General features: G+C 36.9%; 1 protein-coding gene across 1 annotated transcript in view; it reads left to right on the forward strand.

The window, feature by feature from the left end:
* Positions 1 to 6,896: 6,896 nt before the first annotated feature.
* The window catches only part of slc6a6a (solute carrier family 6 member 6a), a 30,742-nt gene continuing 24,189 nt past the window's right edge, over positions 6,897 to 13,449 (forward strand). Inside the window, exons 1-3 of the mRNA XM_055168394.2 lie at positions 6,897 to 7,082; positions 11,948 to 12,177; positions 12,265 to 12,399. Of these exons, the coding sequence (XP_055024369.1) occupies positions 11,949 to 12,177; positions 12,265 to 12,399 (364 nt within the window). The 5' untranslated portion in view covers positions 6,897 to 7,082; position 11,948. The remainder of the gene's footprint in view (positions 7,083 to 11,947; positions 12,178 to 12,264; positions 12,400 to 13,449) is intronic.

Here is a 13,449-nt window from a genome sequence, read left to right on the forward strand (position 1 = left end):
ACCCACAAACCCCTCAGCATCTGCATCGCCCACTTCACATCACTCTCTTGAGTTACCATCATCATATGATGTCATCTCCTGTGAAGGGTTTATTTCAAGAGGAATATTAAATCAGTACCATACACTGATTTTAAGGAAGAAACATGGCTTTTAAAATGTGCTATTACTTATTTATGCTTCATAATGCTGAATATTTTATATATACATTATACTCTGTCTGGGTTCTGTGAGAGGGTCTCTTTAGAAAAGGCCTGAGATTAGTTCACAATCATTTATGTTTACGTTTATGCATTTGGCAGATGGTTTTATCCACAGCAACAAAGTTTATTCAAGTTATATGTATTTGTGTTACCCGGGATCAAACCTACAACCTTTGTTCTGCTAACACAATGCTCTACCAACTGAGTTATAGGCACACTTGATCATTTTGTATCTTGTAATCTTGTAAATGCCTTGGTTAATAAACTCATTTACAGTGTTGGGGGTATTGCATTACAAGTAACGTGCATTACGTAATAATATTACTTTTCTGAAGTAACGAGTAAAGTAACGCATTACTTTATAAATGTACCAGGGCTTTGAACCAGAATTTTTCCCAATTGATTCGTTCCGAACAGAAACAGTATTTTAACGTTTCCAGTTTTACCTTAAAATTGATGTTCCTGAACTGGTTAGAACAAAAAATAAATTTCCCGAGCCGTTTAATAACGTTCCATGTCAGCTCTGGGACATACAAATAAGTAGGCTGATCATTAGGACATTACATTTCAATTATTAGTCATTTTCCTTAAGTCTCTATCTTGTCAGCAAACATTGAAAAACGCTACATTATAAAAGCGGCAAAACTGTAATTCTGACATGCCTACATTTGTTTCAGCATTTAAGACATAGACAATTTCTGCCATGTTGTTTATTGGCAGTCAACTTTTGAAAGAATAGCTTGGTATTTCATATCATTTAGTTTGTATGTGTCTTGTCAAGAACAGAAAGATTGTTTGCTTGCTTTTTGAAACGCGTCCCTCCGTGTTTGCACTTTTGAGTGCACTTAAACATGCGCGCACACACACAGGCGGAGGACGAATTCCAAACAGCGCTTTGGGAAGAAGATGTGGAAATTGCTTTGTTTTTCAGTGCTTTATTCGCCAAATGTATTTTAATAGACTACAGTATGAGACACAGTAGCGCAACTTTATCTCAAGTTTATACATCAAGAGTTCTGATCTTTGAAGGGCATAAGGATAATCACGTTTGATTGGAGTTGGCCTTGAGTAGGCTACTTGCTGGTGGCAAGCTTCTCATTTCTCCGATAAGTCAACGACGACCTAAAGTGAACTTCACCGAGTCATATTGCACAGAACTCTTGTCAAAAAAGGAAAAAATAACATTATTAACCGGTTACCATTATTTTAAATAAACAATTCTGTTCTGGAACATATATATTTTTTAAAGTTTCTGGTTTCGTTTCTGTTCCTTGCAAAACATCAAAAGTTTCTGGTTTTCGTTTTTTCTTCCGTGAACCGGTTCAAAGTCTTGAAATGTACACATTAATATTTGAGTTACTTTTATTAAAAAGTAACGCAAGTTACTTTTCAGTTTAACTATTTAACTTATGCCATAAAAAAAACCGTAGAATTACGCACTCTATGCGTTTGAGTCAGAAACCGAGATGGCAGGATTTTTGCGATGGAAATATGCAATATCTGAATGCAAAACATCTCAGTCATAAAAACACCTGCAAGGCCTGAAAGAGATCAAGAAAAAGTAACGCGAAGTAACTTAAAAGTAACCTTAGTATTACTTTCCATGAAAAGGAAAGAAGTAATTACTTTTTGGGGGGATTAACTTAAAATTGGAATGCATTACTTTTAAAAGTAACTTTCCCCAACACTGCTCATTTAAAGGTGCAGTGTATAAATTTTAGCGGCATCTAGTGGTAAGGTTGTGAATTGCAACCAAAGGCTCAGTCCACTGCTCACCTCTTGCTTTTGAAACACATAGAGAAGCTACGGTAGCGGCCACCGGACAAACATGTAATCTTTGGAGACAACTTAGCAAAAAAGTTTGTCTGTTAAGGGCTTCTGTAGGAACATGGCTGCACAAAATGGTGGCTTCCATGTAAGGGGACCCTCTGTGTATGTAGATAAAACGTCACATTCTAAGGCAATAAACACATAATGGTTCATTATGAAAGGTCTTAATACACCCCCGATAATTTAGTTTTGTATATTATTTTGCATTTCTGTCAAGAGATCCTTCTAAAAATCAAACACTGCACCTTTAATATAATATGATTCTAGCCAATAGTACATTCTTTATAATTATGATAATATTCCTAAGAGAGAATGTCAAGTCTAAAGTATCTGATTTTTACAGAAACCAAACACAGATTTTTGAAAACTGCAGATAAATATCTCACAAAAACAAAATATTTCATCAGTTCTCCAGCAGCTAGTCATAGTGTGTTTATACTGTATATAATGGCACTTTCCCTGGCTGGATAATACAGTACAGTGTTCCTGTAGATCATTGTGTTAGCAATGCAAAGGTCATGGGCTCAATCCCCAGGGATGACACATGTATCTTTCCGGCGCCGTTCAGGACGGGAGCCTGCCGTGACGAGTCGCTCATTGTCTTTTAAACTTTTTATTATTTACTTTTATTTTAGGATTTACACAATTTTCTTTTCAAGAATTTCTTCGGGATGAATAAAGTTCTTATCTCTTATAATGTAAAAATACACCTTAAGTCGCTTTGGATACAAGTGTCTGCTCAAAGCATAAATGTAAATAATGCAGTAAACCAGTTGTAAAAGATGTTTAAAGTACTGATAGCATATCTCTTGAGGAAGTAAACAGACCATTTATAAGAATTTTCTGTTGTGATGAGATCAAAGGATTGTGGAAAGTGTGTTGTATTTAAGTTATGATGCAGTGTGTTTACACTGTTTGTGTGTTTATGAAATATTTCAGTTTTCCCAAAGAGCCCAATTGACCCTTACACACACATACACACACAGTCAGAGTATGTATGAAAGGGGAAAGAGGCTTAACTTTATCACATGACTTTACATAGTCCACCTGCTTCACATCACAGTCAAATCGAACTTAAACAACTGTTCATTAAACCGCAGATCAAACCATGTGAAATACGCAAACGTGTCTACAGTGGCCCTGAATTACATGACACATTTGATCTTGATTTATGGCTGACTACGCACTCCAGAGCTGAGCTGATTTACAGGTATTATTTTGGCAAGGATATAAAACAACCTGTTCCATTACCTTCACTTATTAATCTCCTCCTGGGTCACCAAGGGCTCCAGAGAGCAGCGAACAAACCTGGCAACACAGAATACAGACGTGCTTAACCTTTACAAAAGATTTAAATACCCTTACTGTGCAAAACTATTAGATTTTTGCTGAATTGAACTTGGTTTAAAAGTTCACAAAAGGAGTGTTTGGTAGACCTTCAGATTTAAAATGATGAGAATGTCCGAGCAAACACACTGATATTAAGATCCTTAAAGCCCCCATCCTAGAAAATGCATGTTTCTATCAGAAAATTTGTCGCCACTGTGTGTATAAACATTATGTAATTTTACAAATACATCTATTTTTATTCTTGTAATCTCCTTTAAACTGCAACACAAAACAGGCTGTTGGAGATCCCCATCAATGTGATGTCACATTGATTACGCCCCACCCATGACTGCTCACAGACTCCACCTTATAATGCTTTTACATTTGGCAGAATCTTTTATATCGAAATTCAATTTACAGTGCATTCAAAGTATATATTTTATCAGTAGAGTGTTTCCGGGGAATTGAGTTGTTGTAATAATGCTTTTCCAACTGAGCTACAGAAACAATATTTTATAGGCTAATGTATTCTGACCATTTAACAAGTATATATCAGACATGCAAAATGACACAGTGGAACAATGCTGATGGTCAGCTGATATTTTCCAAGACACTTGGCTGACAGCATGGAACCAAGCATTTGTTATTAGACTACTCTGTATGTATGAGCGTTTGTGTGCATGTATGTTTGTGTTTGTGTGTTTGTGTGCATGTGCGTTTGTGTGCATGAGTGTTTGTGTGCATGCACGAACTGTAGCGACAAATAATAGATCGGAACCAGCGAGAGGTTACAATGGAGGCAGCTCTCAACACTTTGACTAACATCCTGGTGAGATGCACAGTGTGGACACATGGACCAACCATCTGTTTACACAAATTCACACATCAGTGTCAGAATAAAACTTGAATATGGATGATCGAAAACATTATACACGATAAAAGTAACACTGTGCTGCATGTGCAGAGTGGCTGTGTCGTAAATTCAAGCTTATTTCTAGCGCTTTTTACAATTTTGCATTGTTGCAATTTCAATATAAGGTGAATACATATAAGTTTATGTGGTAGACATAAGAAAAACTTATGAAAGAAAAAATGCTGGGTTGTTTTTAACCCAGCGTTGGGTCAAAAAGGGACAAACCCAGCTGCTGGGTTAAATGAACCTAGAAAATGTTTATTTGACCCAACAAAAACAATTAACAACACAACGGGTTGCATAATTATATAAGAAAGAAAACTGAAAGCAAAATGGTCGACTTTTAGCATATTTTATTTTCAAATGAGAGTGTTTAGGTAAAACAACAAATCTTTATACTTCCCTTATAACAGATGACCTTGGATTATAATCATGTCATTACGACATTAAGACTCATTTAAGTAAGATTTTATGAAGCAGATAAGAAAATCCAAGATGTGAATGTTGTTAAAATCTGGCACTCTCTTGAGTAAACAGCTCATGGAAAAACACCATGAAGATCAAAATCCTTTGGCTTAGCTGTGGTTGGCAGACATGTTTTATGGGAGTTTTGGCCCAGCATTGTTACAATACAATCAGACTTTGGACATATGCTCTCCCCACCCCCTCTGTTTTCTTCTTCTCTAAGTAGATCCCAAAGTTTTGAGTCTGGGTAGATTATCCCTTTATAGGGTCACTGAGCCCCTCATGTGACCCCATGAGGACTTCTGGATCTGGAGTATTTCTCTAAGCACGGTCAACACCTCAAACCCCCCTCAGAACTATTTGATCCTGCGTCAGCCTGGCTTTCCAGGACAGTGACGCAAGCATTGTCTCCTTCCTGAACTCAAAATTGAGACTGGGATTCAGGCCCTGTCCCAAATGGCACATTCCACACAGATTCCACACTTTGATGACATCATGTAGTGCAGACTTTAGGGACCCTTGACGCGAGTCCACAAGGGTGCACCGCACTCGTATTTTGGGAAAAACTCGAGAGTCACGCCGGAAATAGGAAGAGAAGTTGCCCATCAGTGTAAACTCCTCCCATCCGTCGTCTGATTGGTCTGATTGCACTTTCCCAGGGGTTCTGGGAAGGTAAAGTGCGTGGAGCCGAAGACTGCATCAGGGGTGCAAAGGGGGCGCTGATGAGCCCACTTCGGGGTGTGAAAATGATGGGACACCCTATGGACTCGTAGACTAAGCGAGCACGTGCAAGTTAAGGCCACGAGACCAAAAATCCACATGAATCGATCAGGTCCGATGGGTCTATATAAAAATTATACCGCTTTAACTCATTTTATTAATCCATATATATACTCGTATTTTTAATAGATACAATAGACATTAATATTAATATTTTATATTATAAGAAAAAATCAGACAGACCGCAGCGGAGCCGAAATGGTGACATCACGTGGTACCCCATAGGACTACAGCAAAAAAAAAATTTTTAGACAAAAATATGCTTTAAATATATGCAATATACATTTTGTAGAAAGTAAAGCTTAATTAAATATATTTTTGAATTTGAAAATATATTTAATTTTAAAGGAACAGTATGTAAGAAATTTATATCAATTAATCATAAAATGGCCCTGATATGTCACTAGACATTAAGAAATCATTTTCATTTCAAATATCACAATTATATAACTGACAACAGTGGTCTGTCCAGGATATTGTCATTTAAAAAGTGGAGTTGCAGCCCTAAACTGATGTTTATGTTGTCATTTTGTGTATTGGCCACCATCTGTGTGATTGCAGTACCAGTTTTAGCCACAAGTTTTGTGATTGCAATACCAGTTATGGCCACAATCCTACATACTGTTCCTTTAACCTTCCTATATTAACATAGCCCATTTCAAAATGTATTTCAGGGCAACAAATACATTTTTAATTTTACAACCCATACAGCAAAAAATATTGTTCCAGACCAAAATATTAAAGCGTATATAAATTATATATAAAATATACAAATATAAATATATTTTTGCAGTTAAAAATATATTTCATTTTAATATTTTCAATGTTATGTTTACAGGTTTGTAACATACAAAGTTTATTTAAAAGTGCAACGTGAATATAATGCCATAAAATATATATTTTTAAAATATATATTAAAATATACAAAAAATATACAAGAAATGGGTAAAAATATATAAGTGAAAAATACATTTTTGTAAACATATTTCAAAATATATTTCAGTATTTTTTATATTTTGAAATAAATTTTAAATTATATTTTAAAATATATATTTTTTGCTGTATGGGAAATGTTACTTTTTCCCGCTGACGAAGGTGGACAAATCACCGTTTGTGGTTCCTAAATCAATCTGTTTAAAAACTTTCATACGAATTTAATTAAGCATATTTTTATTTGTCTGTCAGGTGGTACCAATCTTATATTTTAGCAATACACAAATGTCTTCTGTGAGATATTAATCGTCCTGAGTTTCCTGAGTTTGAAGCTGTCTGGTCCTCCATGCGACTCATAGAAGAATCTCTCATTTTTTAAAATCAGTTAGCAAGCGACATAATCGCGAGCGATGTGCAGAGAGCGCGTGCGTGTCTCTTTAAGAAACACGCTCCTGTTGCACGAGTCTGGTGTTTTTCCACTGTCTCCGTTATTACATGCGCTCCCCATATAAGACAGAAGTCGGGGGGAGAGGGAGTCAAAATTATATGCGTTGCCTCTCACCTCACTTCACCTCAGCACAAGAAGACAAAAGAAACATCAGAGGGACTTGAATAATAAATTGCGTTGACAGGTGAGTGACACCTTCAACCTATCAGCTCCGTATCGATACGTTTTTACAACTCGTTTATTTGTGTGTGGAAAGTATATTGACTCTCCTTTTAAAAGAAAGAGATTTTACATATATAACAAACATTTTTCCATTCAGTACTTTTATTTTTATAATAAAGATATTTTACAAATATGTAAAAGGGTTTCTGACGCATCACAAGCCTTGAGTGCTCTCGTCGGATTTTCAAGCTGAGTGTCATTAAATATTAAATGTAGTGTTCTTGTTTTATTCATTTAAAATGATTTCTCGACATTGGTTAAGAGTGTGCTTGTAAGTTAACATATCTCAATTAACGGCGATAGCAGTCACGTGACGACCACCAGCGCGTCGTATGTATTGCTTAAACAACATGTAGTTCATGTGCATTTATTCTGCATGTAAACACTGACACCATTGGATGCAATCCTGTCATGTGGTTACAATGTAAGCGCAATGTAGGTTAATGGGACACGGCTGGGATTTGAACTTCTCATCGTGCACAATGACTCTCTGATGGATGTGCATTAGGGAAAAAGCATGTTAAGAAATTAAATGGATTGTTTGAGGCGTGTCCGCGCGCGCAGGTTTTTTATTATTGAATGTGCAACGGATGGGGATGGATGGCATGCAGACATGCACTTTCCTATAAATTTAGAGGATTGCATTGTTTCATTCCTGACCAGAGGTACAGTGGGTTCAGAATTAAATACGTATAAAAATGTAATTTCATTAGGAGAGAATTAGGGCAGCTAGTGACGCTGGTGAGGGCTTTTGTATAATCAGGTTTAATTTTTGATACCAGACAGATTTAGTTTCTCATGCATGCCGGTAGATGACCTTGGAGTACATTGCAAATTGTTTTTTATCCTTTGTGGCACCACTGAAACTCAGAGAAAGAAAGAAAGAAACAACACAAACAGGTTTTGTGTTGTAAAAGCACACAAAGATGGCAAAGTTTTCTACACGTTTTTCTACATTTATAAACAACCAGACAACAATGAGCATACAATTGGTATGACTTTCTAGATCTAGTCATTAGATTGGACTCTGCTGAAGATCTATTTTCTTAAATTATTGTTATTTTGTCTGCCTTTCGATTGAAAAATAACAACAAAGCATCATTGTATTGCAATATGCAAAGTCCAACATTGTGCTTTACATTGTACACTAGTATATAGGGTGTAAGCTCTCACCTCAGTTGCCCTAGCTGAATGAAGATGCTCAGTTGCAAACCCACTAAATGCCACTTCTGTCAAAAATGACATAATAATGACATCAATCAAATGCTCTCGGCACGTATTATACATTCTTCAAATACTTTCACTTCAAATCTGCTTAATTCTGGCCTCAGGCCATTAGAAAATACTGGTTTGTTGGCAGAATACATAAAAAATATTCAAATCATATTTACAAGAAAACACATAAGACACACTCAGCAGGGCGTGTACACCAAAGTGCTTGGGTAGCGTGCATACCAAAGCGTTTACCCCAGCGAACGGCGTATGTTTTCAATTGTTTTTAATGGAAGCGCAGCTTTTCAAAAAAGCCAGCAGCTGTCGGGTTTTGTCCGCATTGAGTGCCGACACTCCGTGTTTTTTCCGCGTTCAGCACTGAGCGCCGAGAGTGGAAAAATTTTCAACTTTGGGTATAACGCTCAACTAGTCAATGTCACTTTTCCCTCGGCTGTCCAATCACAGTGGAGGAGTGGCGGGACAAATATCACAACAACCAACCGGCACATCGTTCAACGACTAATAAACAAAGTAAAAGTATCATAGCAACAAAGCACTGGTTGGTTGTTGTAATATTTGTCCTGCCTCTCCTCCACTGTGATTGGACGGCCTAGTGAAAAGTGTCATTGACAAGCTAAGCGTCAACTTTCAACTCTGGGCGCGTGGAAAAAACCCGCCAGCTGCTGGCATTTTTGAAAAGCATCACACTTCCAGTGGAAACAAAAACATACGCCGGCGTAAATGCATTGGTGTGCACTCTACCTTTGCATCTGAGGTTTTCATATGTAGACAATAGTTGCAGGTGTCTTCTGATACTTTGTAATGGCTCAATTATTTGGCCTACTACATGTTTATAGCTATCATTATTTATTATGTATCTATATCAAGGCTATTCAGAAGTCTTTTGTTTGTTCAGAAGGTTTATTTACAAGGTCATTAAATTGGGGTCAAGGTTAAACAATAGGATGAATGATGATGGTTAAGGATACACTGAGCTGTGACCCAAGAACAGGTAGGAGTCTGCTCATGGCCATAAACATCATTTTGGGACAAAATGCATTTAACCTGGTAGGACATTAGCATTCTGAATCAGCTCTCCCAGTAACACTCCAGTTAATCAGAGTTTATTGACTGGTTTATTTCACAATAAATTATGACACTCTGCTTTCTAGATAAGATAAGATGGACAATATTGTGATTTAATGGCAGGTTGGAATGTAATGTCGGGGGGGGGGGGGGGGGGCTACGCAGCAGTGTGATTTATATGTTTACATGAGTAGGGTTTATCTTGTGAAACTAGTATGATGTGGTGTGTCCAAACCAGGGATTCTCCACTTTTTCCAATTTAAGGTTCCCTGATTGTCCAGAACAAAATTTGAAGGACTCGCACTCATAATTTTTACCCAATACAATACACTAGACAGATTGTATATTCATTACAAAATAACCAAACACTAAGAAAATCTTGATTTTAGTTGATTTAGCGTATTTAAATTTTGTTTAGTCTTATTCTGAATAATTTTAGGTCATCTTGAAGCCCGGTTGGAAAATTATTGAGCCTTCCTGGGCTCCGTCCCCCTGGCTGAGAAACACAGGTCTGAACCTTATCAAAGGACTGAAATTAGATAACTTGATAAAAAATACATAAAATGTTAATTACTCATGTCCTGACCTCTAACTGTTGAAAATGAAGGCACGGGCATACATACAGAGAAAGAGGCTTCCGGTTAACTGGGGCATGTGAGGTAGTTTATCAGTTTCAGTGTTAAAGCCGTCAGTGTTGGTTTCAAACAGGATATCAGAATGGAGAACAGACATCTCAGCTTCTCATTTCTTATTTTAACTCGACTCTTACTCAGGTCTATTAAATGCTGCCTGGTTGAGAAAATATACTGTACTCATGTCGCCTAAAATAACAACATTTCTGAACATAGTTAAAGTGAAACTTTTTTAAAATCTCTTACAACTGTGTCACTTTCACATTAGACCATGCCACAAAAAAACATTTCACCATATTCCACGAAATGAACACTTTTTTTAAGTTGCCCGCCAGCATTTTTTGTGATTTTCTTCTATAAAAATATATAAACATACAAGTATATCAAATGAAAAAACAGACCCTCTACATTCAAACAAACAAGGAAGCAAGCAAGCAAGCAAGCAAACAAACAAACAAACAAACAAACAAACAAACAAACAAACAAACAGACAAACCAACCAAACGGAAAAAAAGTTTCATCCCATCTTCATTTGTTCTCTTTTTATCACCTCTCAAATATGGGTAGTTTTTTTTTTTCAAAAATACCAAATTTTGAGGAAAAAGCTGAAATATTGCAATTTTGTTAGATTCAGAACGATTATCAAAACATACACAGAGTTTAATATGTTGTTAAATTAGTTTTTGCTTCAGTTTTTTAGGGTAAGAGCGCAATATAGTGAATAATAGCAGAATTACAGATTACCGTAAAAACTCGTCAGGAAAGCGTCATTGCCAAACCAACGCAGACAAATGTCGAAAAAGAGCCAGGTGGACATACTCGCTGGAAATACAAATGCCGGGTAATCGTCTCCTTCACTTTTTCTTATTTTTATCGAGACAAGTCGCTAGATTTTGTTTCGGTTTGCTACCCTTCGCTTTAGCGTGTTTGCCCAGCCGCCGCCGATAGATGACGTAAAACTACGGACACGTTTGTTTGTGTGTGTCCGCTTTTTAAAAGTCTGACATTGTACAGTCTGACATTGATGGAAACTGAGATCATACAGTGTTACATGGACTTAACTATGATCTTGATCAGACAGTGTGTCAAGCAACAATCCTAAAAGACTATGTAAAATCGCACAGTGTATACCGAGCTTTAATTGATGAGATAACTCGTCAATGGCGGGAAAAGAGTTAAAGATAGGATATGCAATATAGGATATGAGATACGATAATGCTTTAAGTTTGCTAAATCATTTTAAATAATAATAAGATATATATTAAAAATGTAATATAACATACATTTCACATCACTCTCTCTGTCTCTCTCATGCCATCTGCATTAACTATAACTACACATTCTGCATAATAATTTAGAAGGGCATATTTTGCATATTTACATATAATATTTGCATATTTGCAAGTACTAAAGTATTTTTTGACATTTTTATTTCATTTAAATAGAATAACATCCACACTGTCATATGTTGAGGGTAAAAAAAACCTTTCTAAACTTACTGACTGTATTGGAAAAATAAACAAAAAATGGCATGTGCATAATAATTCGAAACGCGGCGTATATGTAACTTTTTTAAGTATTAATATCATTCAGTTATTGCAAACCGTTGCAATATGTGTATTGCAGTATATTGCATGTTAGTGGCATTCCGATAGCCTCGATATTTATATTTTGCTGACCTGTGCAAACTGCATTTGCTTGATTCTTGGAAGTGTTTATGCATGAATTCTGCTGAAGTTATTGTCTTTGTTTTATTAATTGCTTCAGGCATGAACTGTCTGGTTTATAGATATTTTGAACTCATTAAACTTTATTGTGACACTGTAATAAATCTTATTCTACCATTATAAAAACTTTCCAGATCAGTGACACACACCTCTTTCTTTTTCATTCGCAGTATGGCACAGAAGGAAAAGCTGCAGTGTCTTAAAGATTTCCATAAAGACACGTTGAAGCCGTCTCCAGGTAAAAGTCCCGGGACGCGTCCGGAAGACGAGGCGGATGGAAAGCCACCACAGCGGGAGAAGTGGGCCAGTAAGCTGGATTTCGTGCTCTCCGTGGCCGGAGGTTTCGTTGGTTTGGGGAACGTTTGGCGTTTCCCGTACCTCTGCTACAAGAATGGCGGAGGTGAATGGGTTAAAGTGGGTAAAAAATATGCATGTGTAATGTTTTTGTGCTTGTACACTTGACTTACAAAGTGTTTGTTTATTTCAGGTGCATTTCTCATCCCCTACTTCATATTTCTGTTTGGTGGTGGTCTGCCTGTCTTCTTTCTGGAGGTGGCACTTGGTCAGTTCACTTCTGAGGGAGGAATCACCTGTTGGGAAAAACTGTGCCCTATTTTCACTGGTAAGAGAAATGGATAAATCAAAAGAGACTGAGAGAGCCAGACAGATTAGCTTTTAATATATTTAATGGCTTTTCTGTCGAAGATCCTTTTAATCTGTTTGCCGTGATCATATTTTATTCCTCTTGCGGGCTCTGATGGCACTGTTGTAACTGCAATTTACTTTGAGTTAAAGTCAGTGCATTCAAACCCTGCATCCCAAATCACATACGGTGACAGTAGGTACTGAATAAGATAAAGTACCTACTCATCGACTGTTAAAGGGGACATGAAAATTAGATTTTTTATGTTTAAGTGCTATAATTGGGTCCCCAGTGCTTGTATCCACCTAGCAGTGGCGGCTCCAGAGATTTTCTGATGCAGGTGCTATGGGGATGCTCAACACTTAAGAGAAGGTGCTTTAATTTTTGGGGCGTTTCATTAAGGAGGTCGCATCGGACCACCCTTTGTACACGCGTACACTCCCGCATTAACTAGCCTATACTCGTTCCACGACTATGTAAAAGTATTTAACACAAGGGCTATAAATACAACATACATAAGCCTGCCAATATAAACCTCTGAAAATAATATTTCACAGCATACGTCATAGAGGATTATTATTATTATTACAGAAAAGCAACCGTTACATTTTAAGAATGAAACTACGATTGTATATCTTATGTTTTTAACTGAATGGCGTATGCGGTCAACAAATACGACTTCCGGAAGACGCACCAAAATCCTGGACAGGACGCGTCCGGGAAGAATGACACGTATGGGCACCCTATAGATGTAACAATGCAGAGCCAAGATTTGGCCTTTAACCACCAAATTAATTCAATTTGTAATAGCCAACAAAGGGGAAAATTAAGCACTTATCATAGACGTCTTCACAACAAAACAGCATCATCAATGATGTTGACGCAGTCAAGGGTCCTCGTTCTCTCCGTATTTATAGCCAAAAGTGCCAGTTTAATGGTCCTAGTGTATCCACTGCTGTTCCTCTGGTAGTTTTTGGTGTATCCATTTTGGTGTATTTTACTTTCCAAACTCGCTAAGGTCAAAAGTTC

This window comes from Misgurnus anguillicaudatus, chromosome 5 (genome assembly GCF_027580225.2).
Source record: "Misgurnus anguillicaudatus chromosome 5, ASM2758022v2, whole genome shotgun sequence".
Classification (NCBI taxonomy): domain Eukaryota; kingdom Metazoa; phylum Chordata; class Actinopteri; order Cypriniformes; family Cobitidae; genus Misgurnus; species Misgurnus anguillicaudatus.